Source organism: Columba livia, chromosome 7 (genome assembly GCF_036013475.1).
Source record: "Columba livia isolate bColLiv1 breed racing homer chromosome 7, bColLiv1.pat.W.v2, whole genome shotgun sequence".
NCBI classification, from domain to species: domain Eukaryota; kingdom Metazoa; phylum Chordata; class Aves; order Columbiformes; family Columbidae; genus Columba; species Columba livia.
Genome location: NC_088608.1, coordinates 24290371 through 24317099, shown reverse-complemented (window position 1 = coordinate 24317099; position 26729 = coordinate 24290371). Strand labels below are relative to the sequence as shown.

Here is a 26729-nt window from a genome sequence, read left to right as displayed (position 1 = left end):
AATCAGAACCTGCTTTTCTGGGATAGTTGCTGTACTCCTGACGTGAAGTTAATCAGGCAATGTGATTTTTATGTGAATATGATTATGGAAGTAAGTACTGGGAACAGTAATCAGAGCATTGTGTATCCGGATGCATCTTCTACAATGGCAGAGTTTATAGCAGCACAACTGTGTTTGTTTTCTTTGTTTTTAATGGAGTGATTTTGCATTTACTTTTCCCTCAATATTTTATTTTTTTGAGCCAATCCTCAGTTCTACTTTTCCTGGAGACGCCTCTGCCTGACCGGCAGTAGCTGCGGCTGCTGGGAGTTATCTGTCACCATGCCTAGTGGTGTGGTTGTCACATCCTTGTTGGTCTGGCATTGAGACTACTGAATTAATACTCAAATTTGCGGTCTTGTGAGTGGTACCGTTGCATTGACCAGCACTGCATATTGATACCTTATCATTTTCATTTGCCATTACTGTCACACAAGGGCTGGGGGAGTGAAAAGCTGGGGCAGATCCAAACTGAGGGCACAGCAAAAAGCTAAGCATTTTACACTCCTGCGTTTGAATCTAGCACTTGTGTGCCACCAGAAAAGGGTCTCACCCCATCTAGTGGCTCGTGTTCCTACTTGGTTGTGATAATAATATACAATTAAATGAACATGATATCTAGAGCAGTGCCTCCCAAAGATAACTTGTGACTCTCTGTTAGGTTGGCATTTCTGGTATTGTTAGTACTTTTTTAACACTGAAAGCTGGCAGAGTGTTTTGTAAGTGTTAATGAAATATAAATCTAGTTACTCATCTTTATGCTTCTTCCACGTTTTTTGGTAGACATTTACTCCACATCAATGCAGGCAACTTTAGGCTAAGAATGCTACAAGTGTTTGCAGCTCTCCATCCACGTCAAAACAGCACTTTACCTTTCTAGGTGAGGACCGAGGCCGCTCGCTGCGCCCAGTCCCGTGTGCGAGCAGCACCAGCCTGTTCGCAGTGCCATCAAGTGGATACGAGGTATCACGGCACCGGCACCACGTCTGAAGTTTCTCATCCCCTTTGTTATAACATCAAAATCTTAATAAACCTAGCTTCACTTACTTGCTTGTCTGATTCTGGCAACACCTGCAGAGGCCTTTCCTTTCTGCTTGCCATACTGAAGCAGCAGAGTTAGTTCTCTAAAAACATGTGCTTACATGGGAAGATAAATCAAGATCTTTTTGCTCCATAGTTTGTTTGCAACTGATATACCAAATAAGGTTGATTTTGATATACATGTCCTTATCATAGGTGAATTACTGATACTTGCTCAATGTAGACCGAAGTACTCAAACATTAATAACTGCCAGGATTGAAGTAATGTTCACAACTGCATTTAGAGCTTTCCAGGGGTTGTGTTTGCTTTTTGAGCAAAGTTTTGCTCTTTATTCTCTTGTGACTTTATTATGTAATCTTAGACCTTACTCGTCTCCCACTTTTCAATGTTGTTCTGAAGATGCCGAGATGAGGAGATGATCAGATCCAAAAATGGACTCAGACAGCTAAAGCAAGACCTGAAGTGTACTTTAAGTGTATCTTCACTCAAAAATAGTCTTATGGTTACCTGATCCAAGAAATGCACTCAGTAGCACCACCCACAAAGTTATCCAGCATGTCTGCATATGTTGCTGCTTTAGTCTGGCAGCATCATCGACTATTAAAAACTGAGGAAACTTTTCTTTTGTTAGAAGCTGAAAGTAGCTGAACATTTTCCAACAAGATTATTTATAGCTTTATCACATTTTAGATATTTAAGGTGAATGTTTCTATGCTGATTTTTTTTCCTCGAACAGAAACTCGTTTGAATTTTGCCTTTTTTTCTTTTAATCTACTCAAAATAAGTTTTTCTCAAAGTATTTTTGAAAATATTTTCTTTATCAAGCTCTTGCGCACCAAAGTTCTGGAAAGGAAGCCTTGATGCTGGGCTGTGAGCTGGGATACACATGGCTGGATACACGTCAGAGGTTCTGTGAGGAGCCTAATGCTGTCCGTGTGGTTTAGAATTTTTTCTTTTTATGGTATTCTTAGAACTTTGTCATTCTTCTTTCTGGTTTATGGCTCATTCTATGACTCTCACTTTTCTTCTCACACTTCAGCCCTTGTATCCTCCTTTTTGCAACAGGGAGTGGACCCTGGTGCTGTATATGATGCCCATCTTCTCTCTGTGCTCCCTTTTTCTTATCCTGTTGCTATCCTTTTGCTCATGTGTCTTCCTGCGCTTTGTGCAGATGGGTGCATTTGTGAAAGGGGTAAGAGTCTCAATAGGTTTGCTGTTTGTTAGCTTTCAGCATGTAACACTTCTCACTCAGACACTGAACATGATGGTAAAAAACAGTGATTCCACAAAATCTTTCAGTGTTGTAAGGACTTCTGCATGTTCAAAGGGCTACGAGACTTCAGACCAATGAAAGCTGCTACCACAGGTTGTCACAGTCTGGCATTGTTTGTCATACAGTATTGTATGTCTCCACTGTCAGGTATTACTAGAAATGAATACAAGGATATAGAATATCCTGTATCTCCATTAAATAATTTGCAGATAGGAACAACTAAGTTTACTTGATCTATGCGATGTACAATGCAGTAGGTTCACTCTTTTTGAACTTTTCTCTTTTATTAACTCTTTTTACTATTTTATCTTAGTACTGTTTATGATTTTCCTTTGTTTTGCCAATCTATCTCTGTTTGGATTTAATTTTTAATCATGTAGTACTGCTTTATTTCTAACTTATTTTTCTTCAGTACAAAGGGATTTTTCTCCTCTCTTTCTGCCTTATTCATCCTTGCCATGCAGGGACCTAGAGGAAGCAAAGCAAATGAAAGATAGAGCACCACAAAAACCAGCAACACAAGCGTAGGCGCAGTATCTAATAAAAGGTTAAAAAAATAAAAAGGAAAATTTGAAGTATGTGGGAAGTATGGAAGCAATGACTATCCCTTGCCAAGAGTAAGTGGAGAACTTTGTAAGGGCTGCTTGTGTGTTCAACAAAAGCAGAAACTAAAAAAGGGAAAGAACCCACCAGATAAAAAAGGAAACAATTTTGGTCGTGATAGCAGTGGTGGAGAACATACATGACAGCATCTGTGTTGCAGATAGACAACACAGGATGGCAGGTTGTCTTCTGCTTGCCAGGCTAAATAATAGCATAGCCAAGGGGCTGGTTGTATACCTTTAAATATGCAGGAGGAATGTAATGTGGAAGAACTCTAATTGTTGAAAAATTGTCTTGAAATAATTGGTGAAGCCTCAGGATTCATAGTAAGATAATGTTTGCTTTCGCACCCTCCTTGAAAGACACAAAAATGGTGATAATTTTTAGTTGTCTTGGAAATTGTTAGGATACAAATGTATCTTAATTTTTCTTCTTGTCATGTTTTGGTCAGCACTATTACTTTCAGAAAGCATTTGCCAGGGTGCTAAATGCGAAAATATTTTGGAGTAGTTGGTTCTTTGAACTTTTTGCTTTTTGTATCTAGCTGTCAGATTTGACCAGAATGTTGAAGCCTTTTTCAGAGCCCCAAATTATTGCTTGTGGGTGTTTGTTTGTTTGTTTTGGTTTTTTTTGTGTGTGTTTGTTTGTTTTGTTTTGTAGGGTTTGTGTGTGGTTTTGTCATTGTTTTGTGGGGGGGGGGGGGTGTTTTGTAAAAATAGAAAACCTCCTGTCCTAGGTGAAGCTGGGGGGAGAGCATATGAGAGGGAGGGAGATTAGATAGTCAAGAAGAAGCAATCCATAAAACAGAGATACATTGGTCTGCCTAACTGGATTGTCTGAATGTTCTGGGATATTCTGTCTGCTTAAAAGAACGAAATAAAAGGTAATAGTTCTGATATGGAAGCTAATGTGTTTTTAAGACCCTCAAGTCTTTTTTTTTTCTTTGTTTTAAACAATTTAAATTGTTCAGCAAATACTACTGATACTGTACTTGTTTTTCATGTAGAAATGGAAATAATGCCATTTATTTCTTGGGTAGAGTCCCCAGTTTATCCTGTGTTCTTAGCTCTCTGAACTATTGTTTTTAGCCACCACCAGCTGTCCTGCAGAAGGGTGCTGCAAGGAGATCCTGAAGTTAACTCGGTACTTGGTTGTACTGTGTATATATGGGATCCTTTGCTGGCTCTTGAATGCCAGAACAAGCTCCAGGTAGAATATAATCTGGATAAAATTCACTGAAAAATGTGGAATCCAGGGTTTGAGCCTTGGTATTAGTTTAACCGCGGCAGAACCCAGAGTGGGTTCTGGCATGGGGGACAAGGCTTCATTTCTGGGCTCCTTCTCAGGTGCTCACTGTGTGCAAGTTCCAAGCAAACCCCTAATTTACTTTGTGTTTTGTGTCATCATTAGTATGTGCTGCTCTTGAAGAGTCCTAAACTAAATTCTGTTATATGTTGTGTTTTCTCTTCAGGAAATCATATGTAATACATCAATTGACTTAAATGGTTCTCTCGAGAGAATAACAGGAGTGGTAAATCTAATGAGAAAATTTTTAATACAAGTGTTATGGAGATAAGGAATCCTTGGCTTTTTTAGGTACATCATAGGTTTATCCTTTTTGAAGAAGTTTGCCTTTATTTCATGTGTCCATACATTTTTCTTTTTTAACATAGCAGCCACATGCATGGGCCCAAGACCCCACTACAGTTGGTGCTGTACAGGCAATATCCCAAGAGGTGGTAGGATGCATTACAAAAATGACAGATGAGGTGATATAAATATGTCTGACCTTTTAGTAGGTTTCTGTAGACCTTTTGTACATGTTGAGGGAATTTAATTTTTGTGCCTTATGAATTTTTCAGCTGAAAGTAGGCCACAAAAATGAACATCAAGGGAAGAAGTATAGTCACATAATAGTAGTCACAGTCAAGAAACTGTAGAAGTGGCAAACTCTTAACCTGTAAGAATAAGACTAGAGTTGCAGATTGGGGTGGCTCAGGTAATCACACAATACTACCATTGCACCGAAAGTTGGACTTCTGACTCATTTGCATTAAACCAGTTTTATGTTAGTGATTTCAATACAGTAGAAGGGTCCAGATACAGTGTTCAAGATTCTTTTCTATCAAAAACATAATATGTGTTTTCCTTATGCATTATGGTTTAATACTTAAAAACAAACAAACAAAACAACTTTGGTGATGACTTTGTGGTATTAACATGGCTAATATTTTCCAGAATACTCTTAAAGCCAGCTCTTTGGAATACTTTTGTTGTTGTTGTCTTTTCTATAACAGATTACATAAATCCTGTGTTGTTCCCAGATCATATTTTTGGATCAGTATACTTCAATATACCTTTCTTTCTTGTATTCTTTTTTGACATACTATATAGTTATTCATCACAGGCACTATGTATCCCAGAGCACAGACATAGATTCACACTAAGAAGGTTTTTCCTTCTTTTTGTGGAGGCATGTGGATTCTTTTGGGCAGGAAATTTTCCTTGACTCTGGACAAATACAAAAAAAGGCATTATTCGTGAATTCTGCCCTGTTGGCAGTACTGTTAAATTGTAGTAACAAAATATTACTCAGTTCTGCACAGGCATACCAATATAAGCCTTATTAATGAAAACAGGAACCCAAGGTTAAATCTATATACATTCTTTTGAGAAGCGTTCACTATCATTTTCCTCTGTCCTTTGTTTTCCCTTACTGTGTGTTTTTGGAAACAGAATTTTGCACTATTTTAAATTAATGAAAGGAATTAGCATATCTCTATCAGGTTGGTAGTAATTTTAATATTAGTTATTTATTATGACTTTATGTTCAAGGTATCATGCAACTGAGAGTTATACAACACAGTAGACTTATGGGGGACAAGGTTTTGTAGGTGGCTGTAAGCCTTGATTATGAATGGCCTACTGACTTGTAACTTTTACTGACTTAGGAGCATAGCAGGCAGAGTTTGAATCAAATCTGTGGTCCTTAGCTGACAATCTGTTGTATCTGTCAGAAACAACATAAGGAGAGCTCAGCCTGGAGGTAGAGGAATGAGAGATTGTTTTAAATTTTCAAGATTATTTGGTATTCTGAAGGTCATTGCAATCTTTAGTAGACATCAGAACAGTCAAACTCAGCAAGTCTAATTTACTGCAGCTTCTCTGAGCCGTATCCGTAGTCTGTAAGAGCTCTAAATGCCACCTGTCCAGTCCACTTATGCATACGGTTCTCACACACGTATGACTGCTTTCCACCTACATGTATCTTCTTTGGCTTAGGGATAAGATGACGTGTCAGTTGTCTCCTGAGTTGGGACTGGGGAAGTAAAGGTTAGAACTTGTCCCCCTTAACTAAAATTCTGTCTTTTAATTTGTAGGGAGCACTACATTACTCTTTGTGAGAAATGCGGTTATTTTTTCACATGAGGCTTTAATTCTCTCAGTCGTGTTTTGTATTATACAGGGTAACACGAATAATTGGGTTCAATAGCATTAGCCAGTTGTATTTGCAGCTCTATGAATGGGCAGCAGCTCACATCCAAAGAGCTCTCAGACACTCAGATTATAGACTTCCATGCAGCTGGAAGTAAATGAATGTGGTGTTCTGCAGTATGGTTGAAATCAAGGGACTTTTTATGCAGGATGACTCACACTGTAAAACACAGGGAGACAATCATAACACTCTTCTTTTTCATACCTAAAACAAGGAGAGTGCTTTTCCTTTAATTGGTTAGTGGATAGTAAGTGCATTATAAACATGTGTATTGGTACTTTTGAGTGTGGGGCTAAACCTTCTTAAAGTCAGTGGCTTTACTCACTGGACTCTTCATTTGTTAAAAGCCGTGTGAAGGAATCAGGTTCCTTCATGGAGCATAAAGGTCAAGTCTGCAGATATCCCCAAACTGATGTGCACTTGTGACAGCCCAAAACAGAGGTGCTGACGTGGTATGCGCCTGTGTAAGCAGAAATAGCAGAGAGGTTTGTGGGCACACACTAGTGAGAAGTAGCAGAGCCCTTAGTAAGATGGGAAGAAAGGCTGACTCAAAGAAGGTTAGCACTTAAAGCAAAAAAAAAAATCCTGCTTATTTTCTGCTTGGTTCAGTGTGATGAGACTTAATACACTCCATATATAAAATAACGTTGCTTTAAAGCAATATTTACTTCCTTATTCTAGTTCTCCCTTTAATCAAACCAAATCGCAGTCACAATTGGGCTGAATGGGTCTGAAAATAGGGAGCATCAGTGTGTAAAATTCTGTACTTCTATCCAAATATAAATATTAAATCTGTACCTGCTATCTGTGTTTAAATTTCTTGTGATAGAAATAGCTTCTCAACGATAGAAGTTCTCTACCAACTCATGTGCTTGAAGAGTTTTCCCACACTTTTCTAGAAATTGCAGAAGCGTTTGTGGCAGACATTAATGACCTGACCTTTGCCTTCAGAAATCCAAAAAGCTTAAGATGACTGGTTGCTGCCCTTTCACATTTCTCTTGCACATGTAGGAACACACAAAATAAGCACAAAGCATCAGTTTGCTGCTGGTATTGTTCATGTAATGATGTTCCCATTGTCTGCCTTCATAGAGTGTGTGGGAAGGGAAAGATTTTTTTTCATAAGTAAGAATTACTTATAAATCCATAAGTTCAAGTGTAGCTTGCCTTTTTTTAAGATTGTTAATGGCTGCTGAATATATCAGAAGGAAATTGTGTTTTATATTAAAAATGAAGCTTCATGAGTACTTTGTGGATCTCTTGCAGATAGTCTCCTAGCTCTAGCGCAGCTGCTGGTAGCAAGTCAAGCTTGTTTATTTACGGTAGGAAGCATAACATTTGTTGTCACATAAAACACATGCTTGCAGGGTGACTGTGAAAGCCTCAGCTTTCAGTATGCTCCTCCACAATCTGGATGAAGTTCTGGTACAGAAACCCATGGTTTCAGTTAGCTTTGGCTTCGTGGCACTTCATTTACCAGCTGTTATTACCTGAACATACTATGTTTTTATGGAGACACCTCCTCCCAAAGAGACCTGAGAGCAGCATCACTGCTACTGGGTCCCAAAGAAGGGAAATGTTAATGCTCCTTCTCAGCTGCAGGACAAGGAGAAGTGTCATTTCTGAAGCCAGAGGCTGTGACCCACAGTGGTAACTAACACAGAAAAGAAGCAACGCTTGTCCGGTGCCTTGGCTATTCTTTGGTACAGAACAAAGGTAGAAGAACAGAAAGAGCTGCTTGGAGGAATTGGGGGAAAAAAAGCATTGTTCTTATGGACAACTTTATCTCTGAAGAACTTAAACTTTCATATTGATATGGGAGCAGAGGAAAGATCTGTTTTTCAATGAAGAGCAGTGGTTTGCTTGAAAGGAAGCTGAATGAGAATAACAACATTTTGAAAAAATAGCTAGTATCTGATATGTTTGAGTTTGTTCTGGTTTAGAAGCCTTTTAGAATTTCATAAAATAAAGTTGGGGGCACAGTGATATGCAACTCTGTTTCAGAGTCAGAACACACATGAGACAGCACAACCCCTTTGATTCAGAACTCATATTTCTTTGCAGGCTTTTTCAATATCTTGTTGCAATGAGACCTTGCTTCTGACAGTAATTAGGTCTGGCCTTGAGGAGCCAAGGAGTTAAGTTTGTCCTGAGCTTGGCAGTGATGCTGTATTTCAACATGAATAGGGAGAACTGAAAAACAGTAATTCTTTTTCTGTATCTTCTTTTCTCTCTCTTATTTCATTTCTGTTTTATGTGCATGATGTACATATGGGCACCCGACTTACTGTGACAAAACTATCTTCTGTATCAATTTGTGAAACACCATCTAAAGTTATGGTTGTCTTCATAAAAATAAACTGAAACATAATGTGTAGTGCTCACTTATGGAAGGAACAAGTCTGAGCTTCTGTTCTTGTCAGGAGCCAAATTATTTGGACTAATTAACACCAGAGTTAAGGGTTGTATTTGGGTGTTTTCTGGCAATACCATACAGCCAGGATGACAAATATTTTTTTGACCACAGATTATGTGATATTTTCTGCTCTTTAAGTGTGGCTGCTAAAGAATTTAGGAAGAACCAACAGTTTTGTGGTTTCTTGATTTAACTTTGTGTATAGTATAATATTTTGTTCGATACTGTTGCCAATCTTTGCATTTTATTCTTCTGTCTTTCAAATAAACATTGTGAAATTAGGGTGAAAACAGCATACCCACATCTGAAACAGCATGTCTAAATATAGCAGCCAGGCATTCTTTTCTATTCTATTGATGGTTTTCTGGTAAACACAGAGGTGTGCATTAAACAGTGTGCTTTTACTTTGCCCTCCTTGAGACTCTACAAGATGTTCTCATTCTTGGTTTGACCAGCTGATTTTTCTGAAACATATTACCACAAGTTAGGGTTGAGAAATTCTCTCCTATTCAAGTGTTCACAAAACTGGTTTAGCACAAGTTACTAGAAAGTACCAACCCCTTGTAAAATTAGGCAGACCTCAAGAACAAGGTAGAGAAAAGATTCCTCAACACCAAAGGATGGGAAGCAGGACTGAGTCTGGGGGGTGACATGGAAGATCAAATATGACACATCTATTCTCCTCATCTGTGAACTCCATAGGAAGTCTGTAGATACACCAACATTGATCACCGTATAAATTACAAATTTTTATTTTGCTCCTCCCTCTCCCCCCCCCATTTTTTTGCTGTTGGTGTAGAACTACTAAAATAATCATTCTGATGTATTTTTGCTACATGATGTAGCTGTGAGCAACATAGTAACAGCATAGTAATTCGGGCAGCTGAGTTACTTTGTTAGTATCAGCTTAATACATGGTTTGAAGTAAGATCCTATTTTGACTTATTTCAAAACAAAATGTAGTATCAGCTAAGGTGCTTATTTAGAGCACTTTTGCTATCAAGGTGAGCACAGAAGGGTTTACAAAATTATTTGGGCTTTTCATTTTAGAAACACTTTTTGGGGGGAATATATAAAACTAAATCAATAAAATCTTGGTGAAAGGACAACTTTTTATGCTTTATACATATCTCCGTCTTGTTTTTACAGTGTGGTCTGTTTTTTCAGTATTTCTTACTCTGAACAAAAGTAGGGAAGGAGTATAAAAGGACAGATTGCTCTGATTTTGCACCTCTCTTTAGCAGACAGCTGGGTATTTGGGGATCAGTAAAGCTACTCTACACATGTGACTAAGAAGAGACCCTTGGAGCAGTGTGTGGTTGTGACCTGCCAGCTGTCACTGCTCGGCCACCAGCAAGAGCGTGCGAGGGTACTGGTGGTGCCAGGGCTGCTGCCAGCCCAGGCAGGAGCAGATAAAGCCAGAAATACGCCTGTGCTCTGGAGCCTCCTTTCCCCTGTCAGTGTGGATGTCATCTTGAACCTTCTGTGAATCTGCATGGGGGTGAAGGTGGATAGATGGGAAGGAGTGACAACACCAATGCAAAAGATGGCCAGTTATTTGCATGTTAGGCCAGTAGATGTAAGAAATAAGAAACTGGAAAAAGCATGTGTTTAGTTTTGTTTTTTTGAGGGGGTTTGTGCGTGTTTGTTTTTCGGCATCTGAAATCAGATTTATAGTTTCTAATTAAAATTGAACTCTTTTCAGAATCAAGAATCTCTTTGCACAGAAAAAGGAGCATCAAGATCTTTATTTAAATGCCTCAGGCAATTTGTATGAGGACATACAGCTCTTTGGTCCTTTGGACTTGATAGTACTGGCACCATCTTTTGGGTTTTTTTTCAGTGAAATCAATTTATGCTTTGAGTTCAGTTTCTCAGAAACTCACTGTCACACAGGTTGTGGTAAAAGCTTTGTCATGAAAAAAGTACCAAAGATAAATCCTGTTTACCTGCCTATACAGTATTTCAGGACACTTGACAGGTGAGCATACAGAATTCACCCATTCTTGCTTGGGCTGTTCCAGTTTTGTGAATAAAGAGAAGATTCTCTTTATGGAGGTTGTTAACTTCTTACTATTAAAAAAATAATAACATAAAATGAGTTGTAACAAACTAAAATAGACATTTTTTGGGGGAAGCAATAGCTAAATGAAAATGGGTTGTTCTGTAAGCAGAGAATGGAGTTGGAAGTAAGAGTTTTGATAAGTGAATAAACCAATGTTGGAAAAAAAGAGAAATGAGTGGACATGAGGACCACAGCAAGACTGAATGCCTCTCAAAAGGTTAGCTAAGACAGACTAGTTTCTTAAGCAGATGAAGAACGGAAAATGAATAAAAGCAGAAGGCAAGTGATTGTGAGCAGGTGTGCGGTCAGCTGAGTTGGAGCTTCTCTTTGCATCTCTGTTGTAGTTCTACTGAGCTGTAAGAAGCAAGGGTGTATGACCCAGGGGTCTTAGCTCATCTTTCAGCCTTGCCCTGGCTAGTGTTCATTGCTTGTTTAATGACAACTTTGGCAGTTCAAAATTATGGAGAGAAGCCTACTCAAATCAAAGAACACTGCTCTTTTCCTGCATTTTAAAATGAAATGTCTGGGGGTGGGGATAGCCCATATGATGACAGGACAGACTGTTTTTCTATTATTTCTTTAGCTTAAAGACCAGATATCCTTACGCAGTTGTTTGAGGTATTTTACTCCTTGGTATTACAAAATCAAGTTTAGGCTGAGTGAACTATGATACTATTGAAAGGTTTCAACTGGAAGTGAAGCCTTGTTTTGCTGGGTGCTCTGTAAATGTTTAAAATAATTTGGTCCTAGATTGAACTGTTAACATTGCAGACAGAAGTCTTTAACATCAGTAAGTTTGCACCAAAAAAGACAGTAGCATATTGATTTCTGAACACAACTCAGCTACATGAAATCAAATGCCCTCCAGTCTGCAGTTCGACAACCATATTAATATTAATACCTTGCTGCTTTTCTTCTGAGTCACACAATGAAGCATACGTAAGTATTTGTTTAGAATAAACTTGTGTTGCTGGAAGCAAAATGTGTGTCTATATAAATAACTGTTACAGGCTTGCTTATAGATGAGATTTTCTATATAAAGACGTGGGGTTTTTTCCACTTAAACTAAGCTTTGTTTAGATACACAATCACTTTAGTCCAAGATTTAAAACTATGATTTTTAACATTAAGGGGCAGGATGCTGTGTTGCTTACTGGGTGTGAGATAAACTTATTTGAAAATATACACTGCAGCAGACCACTGCTTTATATCTCTGATGTATCTCATTGTATGGTTTGTAACGCTGTTCTCACAGAGAAGTCATTTAGGCTCTTGTTCTGAACCCCTTTTTTTTTTTTTTTTCTTTTTCCCTGTACCTTTCACCAAATTATCCCAAAGAAGGAGAGGAAGACAAATAGCCTCATCTGAAGCTGTAGTAAAAACACTTCATGGCCATTTGCAAAAGGGGGAAAAAAGATACATAATTGCTACCAAATACTGATGCTTCCGCAATCTTAACTAGCAAAAGACTCTGAGCACTGGGAAGATTCTGAAAGCAGAGACTGGAATGTGAAGGTTTGAATACTTCTCTGGACCACTTCAGGCCAGGCTGTAACCATCAGCTTGGGGCAACGCTATTTTTGATTGAATAAAATATCTTTTTTTTGGTCTGTGATGGCCTGCAACACGCAAGTCTCCAGGTATAAACAGCCTGTATGGCAAATAATTTCTGTACCTGCTGTGAGAGAAGATAGGATGTTTTTCTGTGTCCAGGAGACCTTAGAGGTCTATGATTGTGTTTCTCTCACAGCCAGGTGAAAAGTCGTGATTTACTACATCAGATCCATAGCAGTCTGCAAGATAAAATTGCAGTGAGAGTTTTTATCAGGGGAGAAGCTGTGTCTGGTTTTCATGGCCTGAAAGAAGAGTGAATTCAGTGTCCCCAATTTGTGCTTCACAGACAAGTGCTCTAGGTAAATCATGATCTGTGAAGTTATACCACCAGGATTTGGCCCTGGAGTTCCAGTTTATAAATAACTGCCTAGAAATCAGATAGCAGCATGTGCAGGTGTGAGTCATTAGTGCAGGAGACACAATGATGTGTGGAGAAAGCATGGCTCACATCCAAACCAGCCCACACACTTTCATCAGCCCCTTGAAGTCTGCAGCACAAAATAAATAAATAAATAAATCACATTTTTCAAGCCAGTCTGCTGTAGCTCACCCAGTCTTAAAACTGAAAGGTGCAATAATACAGTAATATGGAACACAGTGCTTCTCCTGATGCTTTGCTGCTCAGTTGTGCTCAAAAGGCAATTTTGGGAGACACTAATTTACTCTGTGAGTTAATTACCACAATTTCAACTGAATAGATTAACATCCCACACATACACACAAAAAACGTGTGTCAAAGCTGCATTCTGTGAATCATTGTTTCAGAATTTGTACTTTCAAGTTCTAAGGAATTGGAGGAATATCCAAGTTACTACATGATTTTGTTTTTAAAATTTCATGAGCTGAAACTAGAAACAGTTAATGATATTGACCTCCCTGACTGCAGAGTTAGTGCGCACTGTAAGGAAGAAATCAACAAATAAGAAAATAGCCCTTATGATAAGGTGCTAGTCTTGGAGAGAGAGCACCATGGAAAGAAAACAAAAAGCTTTTAGTTCAGGAATATACCTGACTGACTTCTAACTGGTCTGGCAAAGTTAATCCTTCCAAGACTTAAGCTGAACGGGGATACCTGACTCCTGAAGCTCGTGGCTCTCATCCATACTCTGATTCTTTCTAACTGATGTCTAGTGAAGACTCTGGACAAAACAATTGAGTTCAAAAAAGCTTCAGGTTATTTTTTTAAGCAAAGATTAAAGACATAAGTAAATTCTTTTTCATATAAACCCACATTTGCAATCCAGAACTGGTATATTTTCAATATTGCAGATTGAATTATTGTTTATTTTCGTAAACTGCACATTTTACTGTTTGCTGGACAATCTTTTTCCCCATATGTGTAGTTGCAGTGAAGTAAAGATAGATAAAAAGTTGAAGCACAAGTTTAGATCACTTTCTCTAAAGTTGTGGCTTTAGATCTTACCAAAAGATACCATATATTTTCCTTACTTGCTGTCATTGAAAATATGGGCAGGATTCAAAGTTCTGTGCAGAGATGGTCACTTCCTTTCCTGTTTCTATTGGATGTTCTTGTGCATGGATTAAACAGTAAAATGTGAGATTTAGATGCACAACAGACACAGAGAAAGCAGGGAATGTCAAACGAATTGGGCAGTGTTACAAATTACATGTTTCCACAGAAAACTTGTAAATATTTATGCTCAGCTTCTTCTGACTGGCATCTGCCTGAAAAGGGTAAAATAAACTTCAATGTCAGTCTGCCTTCTTGAAGTTGATACAGCCAGAGCTGACAAAAATGTCCTTGAGGCATCAACAACCTTTCCATATTTTCAAAGAAGAGAAAAATCTGTAAATTACAACCCTGTAAATCTAAGTTAATATGTCAGAGTTATTATTGCAGGTTCACAGTAGTTTATATGAGCAATATTTGGCTCGGCTACTTTTCTGCTGTTGTTGCTTTAAACTGTGCTCTTAATGAAGGAGAGGTAATATAATTGTTCAACACATTTTTCTGTAATTAGTTTTATTAAGAAAACAGTTAAGGAATTTTTCTGTACTTTGTGATGGTCTTTCAAATGCTCCTTTCATTTGAAATTAATAGGAATTAGCATTTTTGTTCTTTCTTGTGGATTAAGAAATTATTCTGTTGCTTTGGTATCATGTTAGTTTTAATCTGTCCCTAATTTAGTAGTTAGTAACCTTAGACCACTAAGAATGATACTGTCTGGATTTATAGGTAAGTTTTCCTCTAGCAAATTCTCTGTTACTTTGCATGGATGATGATGTTCTTACTACGCACTGTAGCTGTTGTTTTTTTTTTTTCCATACATGAGCTCAACATAAGGGTTTGTGAGCTATTTTCTTAAAGGCAATAGTTTGTAGGGTTTATTCCCGCACTTCCCCATATGAAACATTAACACTCACAATGAGATAGGTAGAAATTAAAATACATGTTGTAAGTGTTAGGGTTGCTTTTAATTTGGTCTGAAAATACTATAATAGAAACTCATTCAGATTACCTAATTGCTATAATCAGATTCAAATAAAAGTATTGTCAAGTGTGTTCAGCTGTATAGCCAGTTCTCCTAGAATAAGGTTCTGTACTTTTGCAGAAACGTCTTATTTCTGATTAAAAATGAGTAAAAATGATACACTGAGAATACATTGTATTCCTTACAATTGTTTTTCTTGTTAAAAACTGGAACAGAAAGTAAGAACAGCTTTTTCACAAAAAACATATGAAGAGAAGTGTCACCAGCATAAAGTGCCATGACATTCAGTAACAGTGATATTAGTCACTAAATATACATAAACTCGAACCAGGCAAATGTAGAACACCACTGGCAAATTTTCCAATGTCAAGGAGAAACTCAACAAAATAGCATAAAGATATATGTCAAAAATATAGAATGTCCTGAGTTGGAAGGGACCCACAAGGATCATCGAGTCCAACTCCTGTTCCTGCACAGGACAACCCCACAGGTCACACCATGTGTCTGAGGGTGTTGTCCAGTCTCTTCTTGAACACTGTCAGGCTTGGGGCCGTGACACCTCCCTGGGGAGCCTGTTCCAGTGCTCCACCACCCTCTTGGTGAAGAACCTTTTCCTAATGTCCAACCTAAACCTCCTCTGGCACATCTTCCTGCCATTCCCTCACGTTCTGTCATTGGTCGCTAAAGAGAAGAGTTTGGCACCTGGCCTTCCTCCTCACCTTCTGAAGAAGCTGTAGACCGAGATGAGATCTCCTCTCAGTTTCCTCTTTTCCAGGCTGAACAAACCAAGTGACTTTAGCTGCTCCTCATATGGCGCTCTCTCCAAACCCTTCACCAACTTTGTAGCCCTCTTCTGGACACTGTGATGTGATCATGTGTTGTGATGCTTCTATGTATTATGGAAGAAAGGGTCAAGGTACAGGTGCATCCCAGCTGGAAAAGAGACATAGTGTGGTGAAAGGAAAGGTCAGTTATGCTGTATGTTGTTCTTTGTGGGGTATTTGTATTCCACTGAAGGTTTTATTCCATTTGGGGGCAAAGTTTCTGTAGCTTAAGAAACACTAGAAATGCTTTACTTGACAAGCGTTAATTTAAGGGAATACAGTTGGCGTCCTGTGTCCCTGGCCTTCTTTTAAGCTGCCACACAAATGCTGGATATCACTTGCACAGGGAAACTTGCTTCACATTTTTTTGTAGTTGAACAGAAGCCATCCTTTCCATCCCCTTTGGTCTGATGCTGCAAACAGTGGGCAGTTGGGGAGCTAAAATGATTCATACCAGGCACAGTTTAAGTCAGGAAATCTAGTTGGTTTTTGTGTTCATTTCAGGATGTTGTATTCCAGTCGGGGTTTCAGTTAGAAGGAAGGACTTTTACTGGCATTGGCTTTAGTCAAGTAAGAAAACCCACCTTGCTGAAAGAGGAGTTCAGAATGGCAAAGGATTGGGCCTCTGCAGTAAACTCTTCCAAAAACACTCTCTCTCTGTTAAACAAAGTCCCATGGTGGGGAGGTGGGGGGAGTTACTGTTCAAGTAATTTTTTATTCAAAAATAAAAACAACACCTTCTGAAGTATGCAAGAGAGGAACCTGAATAGAAACTTAGTAATATCACTGTGATCTCAATGCAGACTGTTATATATAGACGAGCTAAATTTTTTTTTGGTTAAACTGCACGTAGTATTTAGGCAACAGCAGGATTGAGTTTCACTTGTGACTCATAGCAATGTGTACAGTTCTGGGCTTCCCAGTACAAGACAGGCATGGATGTACTGGACAGAGTCCAACAAAGGTACACAAAGACAATTAAGGGGCTGGGACATCTTTCCTATGAGGAAAGACTGAGGAAGCTGGGACTGTTTAGCAGAGAAGAGAATGGTCATGGGAGGATCTCATCAGTGTATATAAACAGGTGATGGGAGGTTACACAGAGGATGTAGCCAAGCTCTTTTCAGTGGTCCACAGTGACAGGACAAGTGGCAGTGGGCATAAACTTAAACACAGGAAACTCCTCTCTAAATGTCAGAAAACATTTTTTGTTTTACTGTGAGTGACTAAGCACTGACACAGGTTGTCCAGAGAGGTTGTTAGGTCTTCATCTTTGGAGATGTTCAAAAGTTGTGTAGACACAATCCTGGGTACCCAGCTCTAGGTGGTCTTGCATGAGCAGGGGATTGGACCAGGTGACCTCCAGAGGTCCCTGCCAGCCTCAACCAGTTGGTGATTTTGATTCTGTGCCTGCACTGTGGCTCTAAAGACAAAATTTAACTTGTATGAAAACTGAAAGAAGAAATTTTCATTCAGTTATAGCTAAGCCAAGAATTAGTAGAAATAGTTTTTAGTTTGTGTACTCTGATACTTGAAGACTGCAAGCAAGGAGTATGTGAATAAATCCAGTTCTCATCACTGACAAGAATTGAGAGTTGGTAACTGAATTGTAAATAGAATTGTGACTTAAAGATGACATTCTCAATGTATGGATTCATACGGAATTTATTCTTGGTTTCAGTGCCATTCAATTAGCATGGTCAGTTATCATGGGTAGAATTTGATGGAGATCAGAGATGAGGGGCAATTTCAAGTGGTAAAACAAAAGTCTGCAATCGTGTTTTAGGAAAAATCAACTTTAAACAGATACTTGTTAATTCTCCTATGCCAGTTCAGAGTTCTGATATGCAGCTCCTTTTTTAGTGTTGATAGTATCAATTTTCACTGCTCTCACTCTGCAGTGGCAACACCAAGATCTTCTGGTCTCATGTAGTGACATTTATAAAGCATTCATAACTGTGTCTTTGGGCAGGCGGAGTCCACTGATTCAGGCATAGTGAGAACCAGGAGTTTTTCCAAAATTTTGACAAAATCTTTGTGACCCTCTTCCTCCCCTCAGATATATCAGTTAATCTTTCTTTGACTCGGTTTTGCTGTCTCTAGAAAAAAGATGATGACATGATATTGCTGCTGTAAAACTTCACTCACCATCTGCCAAAGTGCTTTGATATAATGAAATTTAAGGTGCTGCAGAACTGCCTGCCTTACACAATGGCTGTGAGCTCCTGTGCCTGGGGACTGGCCTCTAGTGGCTTATCCTTAGATAGAAGAGAGCAGCCAGACAGTAACAGCCTCTCTTGGCCTCTCGGAACAACACTACACAGGTGAAATGTCCTTTGTGAACCCTCTCCGCTTTTCTTAAGGTGATGATATAATTTGGATGGATCAAATGTGACTGACGTTCAGCCTTTGAAGAAGAGAATGTTATTTGGTGGTTAGGAGTTGTGGTTTTGAGGACATTGGTGACCCTCCACAATGCTGCTCATTTATGTTATTTCAGACAAACTAGTAAAAGCTGCCTAGCATTTCTCTGTAAGACTTTGCTACAAAGCATGGCATCCTGCCAGCTTTCAAAACCAGTGGATGGAAGCACTAGACTTGATAAAGAAATGTCATCTATAATTGTCGGGTTGATTTAATGGCCTTCTAACTGTAGGTGATCAAACAGACATAGTGCATAGCTCTGCCAAGAAGATCTGGGAGTCCTCAGCAGTCATTGCAGTCAGGAGTTTTTGTGGCTCTCAGCTTGTTTATAAAATAGAAACCTGTTGTTTTCCTGGTTTAATCACATTACTTGAACTTTGCAGCCCTCGCTGCCTGTAAAGTGAGTTTTCCTTGCTTTCAAGCTTGATGTGCATTTGCTGAACCCCCAGGGCTAAGTGCTGAATGCCAGGCATTGGGCTTACAGATGCTTACACTAGCATGGTGATGCTCCTGCTTTTTTGTTTTTGCTACCCCTCCTCTTCCTCAGTTCATATACTTCTCATTTTAATAGAACCACTGCTGTTTCTTGTGTAATTTTTCTCCTCCTCTTGTTACTGCTTTTCTGCTGGAAATTCTGGTTTACTATCACATATTGAATAACCGAGTGGCAGTTTGAAGTGAAGGTCAGGGCTTATTAATGGGCATCACTGATTCAGGTGTGTGTAAAGTAAGGAGAAATTTCCAGTGAAAATAGCCAGAGTTTTGCATGTATGAGATCAGAAGATTGGATCCTAGACTAGTAGCCATTTTACATATATTTAAATTGGTTTTGGCCTTCTAGTCTTTAGCAGAAATGTTTTCATATTTCAGATTTATTTGGAGCAACAGCACTCAAAATGAGGTGCCCCGTGGAAATTTACAGTACAATTTATTGTACTTCCCACTTTATACCAAGTGCTAAATTCAATGCAATGTTAAAATGTTTAAATATGTCTCACAGAATATTGCTAAAAATAGGTTTAATAGTCACAGCCAATGTTTTTGTGTGTATGACAGAAGAGTTCAATGTGGCTTGTTTAGATATTTTTTGAGTTTGGCAGATGTGAACACTGTTTAGCTGGAAAGTGACTGGGGCAAGAAACCTCCAAATACCTGCCAGAAAAATGAAATAGGATTGATAGATGTATATAGATCTGACTGTATAAACTGTTTTACAAGTGTGTTACTGTAAATAAAATTCAATGCGTTCGTTTGTTTTCCCAGTTTAAAGATCTTAAGCATATAGCAGAAAAGGAAGAAGGTGCGGTTTGTGCTGCAGCACCTGGAGGGTGGTGATGGGGCCCAGAAGGTCAGAGGCTGAAGATGAACCACTTTAAGCTTCACTCCTGCCCTGTCCTGCCCCTTGCTCCCACATGGAATAATCTCCCCGTGCTGTGGCTTGTGATGACAGTGACCTACATAGGATTCAGGTTTTAAAACTGTAATAAATCTGCTCCTACAGGAGACATGTGTTGTAATCTGTCTGGTGACGCAGTTATCCACTTTGAGTGTGTGCCAGTAATTATGTGAGGCAGCCACGTGCAGAGTCAGTTCTGAAGAAATGTTCCCGTGGTCCTTTTCAGGCTGTGTATAGCCACCAAAAGATTCCATAGTTAGACAGCGAGCTTTATACGACAGAGATGCTGCTTTATGTTTGCAAGCAATGGGGTATTTTTATGGTGCTGCATAAATAATAAACACATGCAAATGGAAACTAACAACAAAAAAGTCAGGGGCAATAGATATCTGGTCTAGGAGCCTCTGTAGGTTCACTGATAAAAGCAGGAGCTATATGCCCTATTTGTGTGCCTGTAATTTGTGGTGTGTCTTTATCAAGTAAACGTTCTATCCATCCTTTGGGTGGAAAAATAATTTTGGGAAATATTCCTGAGAACTGCAAACTTAGGTGATGATCAGATTTTACCAGAGGTGTGGATAGCCAGACACTGCACAGCTGGCAAAGGGCAATGGAGTCCGGATGAATGCTCGTGCTTAACTATTTTGCAATTGATTTTGGTTTACCATTTTCAGAATTCCATAGAATATTTTATTTTCTGAACCTATTTTTAATACTTTAGTAAGTGTTTCAAAGGGCAGATGTCTTTCCTGACTTGGTTTTAAGTATGTCTACAAAACATAACTTTAAACTCTAGCAAAGACATTTACTTTGAAAGGACTTGTTTTCTCTTTCTAGGAAGCCTGTACCAGCTGCCTTCCTCCCAGCCTTACCAAGCAAGCCGTGCAAAGAGAAGTGGCTCCTGTGGCCACAACAGAAAACAGTTGAACCAGACAAGCATTTGCTGAGAGCTTAAGCTGGAGTTTGTGCCAGGCTGGGTACACAAGCCTTACTGAGAGGCTTCTTTCTTCTATCAGACATCAAAATTGTTCTTTTGTGGACACAGGCAGGGGGATACTTGGACTATGTCAGAAGCCATGAGTTAGACTACATTGATCAGATAGTTATGGCAGTGGGTGCTCTCCGAGGGTGTTGACTGTGGGTGAAACCACATGTGGGGGAGGCAGGTAAATATCATCGCATTAGCTGCAGCTGAACTGCTTTCCAGTCAGCAAGCGTGAAGCATCTCACCTCTGCAGCATATAGCATTGCAGCACTGGCTGCTTTTCACGATTAGCTAATAACTGTCTGCATTGCAGGTCTGCATGCATGCAGCTTCATTGTCTATATCATTAGCTGTCATAAGAAAAAAAAAAACACAAGCAAAAGGCACATTGTGATCTGCAGATACAAACACCGATATTCCTAAATAGGGTAAGAAAAGTAATATTTCATACTGCTTTGTAGTTGATGTGGAGTTTATGCTATTTGTGAGCATAAAAGAACACTGAGGCTGGAAACCAAAGGCTTTTGCACGTTCTTCTTGTGAAGAGAAAACTTATTTTCCATGAGACATGCAGTTCTAGAAAATAGACTTCTGTTGAACTTTTAAAGTAGGAGCCAGCAGGGACTTTCCTTGTGTAGCAAGGGAGGGGTGTGCAGGTTCTGTATAGACCATCATATCCAGGCCATGTGACGAAGTGAAAGGTGGTATCTCTTGAGGACAGGTGGTGAGAGAGCTTGGCCAGGGGTCTCCTCCTGCCTGTTTCTGATGGTAAAAAAAGAATTACATAATGCATGAAGTTACTGTGAAACCCAAGCCCAGATCATGAGAGAAACCCTTAACTTATTTTTAGCAGTTTAGAGGAACATTGATAAGCACCTTATTAACTTATTTATTTTGACTGTGTCTCAGCATCTATGAAAATCCAGATGAAAGGAAAATGAGCATCATATCTCTAGACGTTGTGATGCTGTAGTGTAGGTGTCCAAATACTGATGTGTCCAAATAATGATGGAACCAGGTATGGAACTTTTGGCCTATAAAATTGTGATTATGAAGAGGAAACATATGGAAGACTGCCCTCTAAAATTCTGAAGGAGAGCTAGTGTGCCTTCATCTGGATTTCAGAACTGATGCCTTAAAAAAAATCAACGAATCAAGTACAGGTTGCAGCTTTCTTATCCTAGCAGTTAATATTGCCGAACTTGGGAATGCATCGTACTTCCATGTATTATATCAAGCTACTGCTTCAGTTCCTATTGTGGATTTAAGGGTCTAACTTTGGACATGCAAGTTTGGAGATCTGTGGAGATTCTAAAGCCGTGAGAATATATCCTCCTGTGAGAAGGAAAAAGTAACTGTGGTCAGGGTAGTCATTAGATCTTACTGGTGTATTCTTGTAGAAAAGATATATTTTCAGCTGAGTCCCAAAGATGAAGTAAGTGACTTCATAATTGAATATTAAAGCTTCTGGTACTTATCCTGGTTATTCCCTAAGTAGTTGTGTTATAAAACTCTTAAAAGAAAATAACTTCATAATGGAATAATATAATTAAGAAATGAGGAGATTAAACAAGTGTCCATTACTTCCTTTTCTTTTCATAGAAGGTTTCCTGCCTTGATAAAATATTGAACAGTTTTCGAGTGAGCACAGGTTTTTAGATTTTGTGTGCTGCTGTGAGCTTGCGAGGTAAGTGCAGTTGCTATTGAAGGATGTGGTACTAGTTGGAGGGTTAGGTGTGACAAACTGGGTCAGGCTACCTGGAACCTTAATGCTCAAGTAATTCACAATATAATCTTGTTAATCGGCAGTTATTTTATCTGAATGCCTTATAACTGGCACGAAAAAAACAGTAGTCTCTTCCAGCATCTCAGCAGGTTCATTAGATTAGCTTATTATTCAGGCTGAACATCATTTTTATCAAATATACTATTACATTTTCACTGATTTGTTTGTTAATATGCCACAAAGTACTGTGATGAATCATTACAACTGATTTTATTTACCAAAATAATTTAATGAGGTATATCTGTTAAAGCTATATATATATATTTGTTAATGTTTTTATATTCTATTTGTGTTATTGAAAAAATTGTTTGTTTGTTTAATAAATCTGCAGGCTCTTTTCCGGTCATTAGTTCAAAATAGACATGGAGGAGATTTTCTTTCAGATATATTCCATTTTGCTGCTTTTTTTTTTTTTTTTTTTTATGGCCTTCTGTATAGCAAAGGGAGATTATCTTAAGTCCCTCAGAAGAATATGTTAGGTTTGTTTTCCACAGTTTTCACAAAATTTTTTTGTGCATTGGTGTAATGGACTTATTTCATACTGGGCTTTTGGACCAGGTATCTGTGGTTCCTTGACAAATTTCAGCATCAGGTTGGCTTCACTGTGCAATAAAACTATATGGTAAAACCTGTCCAGATGTTGGCTGGTAGAGGCAAGCTCTCCTGGCCTGTTCAGTGCTGCAGGAAGAACAGCAGGCACGAAAAGAAAACAGCTCCTTCTTAACAAGGTTTTGTCTCACCAGGGCAAATTAAAATCACCATGTCACTTATCTGTGTTGTTTCCTGTCATGTGCTGCTTAGCAGTGTGTCTGTGACCAACCTTTCAATACTCTGTCCTTACCACACACTTTCATCTTCTGCCCAATTTATTTGCTGTTACCAAATGTCAGTATTATATTACTGAAGCACATCCATGCTGGAGAATTAAGATAGTAAAATACAGACTGTGCTTTATGCTCCATTATAAGTTACAACCTTCTATTTAGTGAGAAATAGTAGTAATCAGCAGGAATGGAAATAGAATTACAGTGCATTATGGTTCAGTGATGCAGAATGTTTTTACCTTGGAGCACCAGAGTATTAGTAATTATGTACCTATCACTTAGAAGGAGGAAAAAGAATGTCCGGTTTCTGGTGGTATGTGCCATTTCTTGAACCCTGTGTTCTCCTTGGAGGGAAAATCCCTGAAGTGAATCTGGCATAACAATACCAGCTCCTTACAGTGTGTGGCTCAGATAAGAGTTGAATACTATGTTAGACCATATTTGTATGGAGTGTCAAAAGTCATAGCATCATCGTATTGGAGGTGCTTCTAAAGCACTCTTGAGTACTGTAGATTTAAAATCATAACTCAAAATCAGAATGTGATAATTTCTTTCTACTGCATTCTGCAATTTTGCTTAAATAATCTTATTTAAAATTGAGTTGCCATTAGAAATGTCTTTATTCTTTGTTTATTAGGTATTGTATTAAAGTTTGCCAAAAGTGGCTTAGGCAGCAATCACCCTTACTCTTCAGAAAGTACAAAAGAGGAATGATACTAAGCTTTTGTTTTGTCAATTGTTCTTAGATAAAAATGGATAACTGATTTATTACAGGGTGGTTCCCCTCTTCCTGACAGTTGTGGGGTTTAGTTTTTGTTTGGTTGGTTTTGATTTTTGTTTTCATAGCTGTGGACATTCATTAATTTCTTCTACTGGTTATCTTAAACAGCTTGGTGTCTCTTTCTTTGCACTGCATCTTACACAATTAGTTTGAGTGGTGAAAAGAATTATGTAAGTCAGCAGCTTTCCAGACTCTTGACATTTCATAAACCAGTGTTTTATGGATGTTAATTTCTATATAGAGTTAATGGCTTGGAATTTGGGTTCCAGAGAGCAATGGTTTTCAATATTGCAAAATTGTGTTTTCTTATTGCTAAAAAGATATCTTTGCTAGCTGTTTCTGTGGTCGCTGGAGGTTCATAAACCTCTTATATGCTTTCCATTGCCACAAGGTCACGTTACTTTTGGGAACAGAGGTTCCAATGTGGGGGCAATAAATACTAGTGTTTACTTATTTTTATTAAGTAAAACTGTACCCAGTTTCACTATGATATTCATAATTGCACTAAAGGATGGATTTTTCTCAGGGTGTTTATTTTTTTCTGTCCTCTGAATCTCTTACTTGGCTGTGGTATTTAGTACTGTCACAAGGAAAATTAGATAGTTTTTTTTCTTTTGTTTTGGAAATAAAATGATATATAGAAAATTCTATCAGAGAAGTCCTTACAAAAAATAAACACCTCTTACTAATTTGTTACAGTCTTTTCATTTTGTGTGTCCTCTTTCCTGGAGATCTGATGTGATAGTTGACTAGTTTAATTACTGCCTCTCCAAAAAGATGACTATTTGTAGAATCTAAAGTATATAGTTTTCCTGTAGAGGGAGCCATGGTGGGAAGAAGATGAAAGTAAAGTGTTTGCAAATTAACAGTAAAGGGTGCACACAAATACACCTAAAAATCTGCAGTCTTCTGACAGAAGGGTAGCTGCAAAGGTGCAAAATTCAGAAGATCCTTTTCAGAACCTCATCATTACTCAAACACAGACTAAGTAGATGTGTAGCAAATTGAGTGTTTAAGGGAGATAAAGTAGAACGGCAGTTGCTGCCGTTTTGGATCTTCTGGATGCTTACAGTTCTTGGGCTTTTTCCTCAAGTAGTCTCAATAGCCTGCTTCCCTGGGTTAGCAATAATTTTCAAATTAAGTGGATTTCAAAGACAAATGTTACTTTCTCAGTGCCAAAACTTGTTACAGAAAGGATTGCTTACAGCAGATCTCCCAGTCGGCAGACCAAGGAGAAGGATAGTTTGCTGCTGCTGCAGCATTTATTGGCTCTGTGAACAGCAGTGCCCAAGTCTCACTGATTTTGTAAATGTCAAGGCTATTCAGCACCCATAAGATTTACTTAATGTCCCAGACCTAAGCCTGGGAACCATTCAGCAATGGCAGATGTTACAGACTTGTTACCAGTATGTGGCTTAAAAATGCTAGTTTTATTGGACTTTGATCCACTGTCATCCTTATGAAAGTGCCAGTCCTACAGGTATTCAAGTATTTGACTCATCTGAAGTCATAGCACCTCAAAATATTTTCCCAGTTCCTCTTGTCCAGTCTTTCTTAATGTATGGTAGATGCATAAAGGCTCAGTTTCTCAAGCATGTTCTTTAGCTTTCCCTTCCTTTCTTGTGTAGTTAGTTGGTTGTTTTGGATGGGTGGGGTTTTTTTAATTGCTGTTGTTTGTGGGGTTTTTTGTTTTGTTTTGTTTTTTGTTTTGTCCCCACTTCTCCCCATTCATTGAGCATAGAGTGGACAGTCAGCTTTCTGACTAATAGTTTTGGATCAATATGCTGTGCTCCACCATGCCTGGTATTCTCCAAAAATTACATTCTCTAGAACTCAGGAAGAATGTGACTCAAGCTTGCTTCTTGAGCTTAGAAGAAAAAAGCAGTCCAGAAAAATAAAGAACACTTTTCATAGGGCAGCTGTATTGTCTACAGTAATTTAATGTATTCTTCAGGCATTTTATAGACTTGAGAATCTGCAGATTTCCAGCCAAGCTACAGAGGACACTAACTGCTGGGAACTGTGAACTCAGATGCATTTGTTCTTTCCTAGTTATTTGACGTCCATTCCACCCATTTATGTGTCCTGCCCATTATGAGTTTGTTTTGTGTTTAGTGTTCTGCTGAAGAGTGATTGAGGTGAGACACTCCTGGGACATGTCACCTAAGTTTAGGTCTCTTTGTTAGTAACATGATTGTCTAATAGCAGTTCTTTTTAATGACTGGGGGTTTCTTTTGATACTAGGTGATGCAGATGTATCTCCCGTTCTGTGGCATTGCCATATCCAATGCCCAGCTATTTGCAGCTTCAAGGAAGGAATATGACAGAAGCAGGGTAAGTAAAAAATGTGTATTGGACCAATATCAAACCTTTGTCTCTTGTTCCTTCAGATTGCAGCTATGCATACATGATTGCGACACAGACAGTTTTAACTATATTTATTTCAAAAAATGCATTTTCAACAGATCACTATCTTGACTGAGGCAGCAAGCAAGGGAGCTTGGGAGAGAAACACGCTCGTGGTGGTCACTGTTGTTTCCTGATGTCAGTTCCATGTTTCGTAGTGCTGAAACAATTGCATTTGTAACACTGGCGGTGCAGGAGAGTGTCTTACCTTGGCAGAGATTCAAACTGTCATAAAATTCCAGTAATATCAAATCTTTGCTATCCTGAATTTGAAATATTCAATTCATGTGCAAATAATGGGA

The 26729-nt window shown here is 38.6% G+C and overlaps 1 protein-coding gene across 3 annotated transcripts in view; it reads left to right on the top strand.

Annotated features, from left to right (window-relative positions):
* PDE11A (phosphodiesterase 11A) overlaps positions 1-26729 on the top strand; it is a 133797-nt gene that overhangs the window by 31177 nt on the left and 75891 nt on the right. For all 3 annotated transcript variants that reach the window (XM_065069785.1, XM_065069784.1, XM_065069786.1), the window contains exon 3: positions 26266-26355. In XM_065069785.1, the coding sequence (XP_064925857.1) occupies positions 26266-26355 (90 nt within the window). The remainder of the gene's footprint in view (positions 1-26265; positions 26356-26729) is intronic.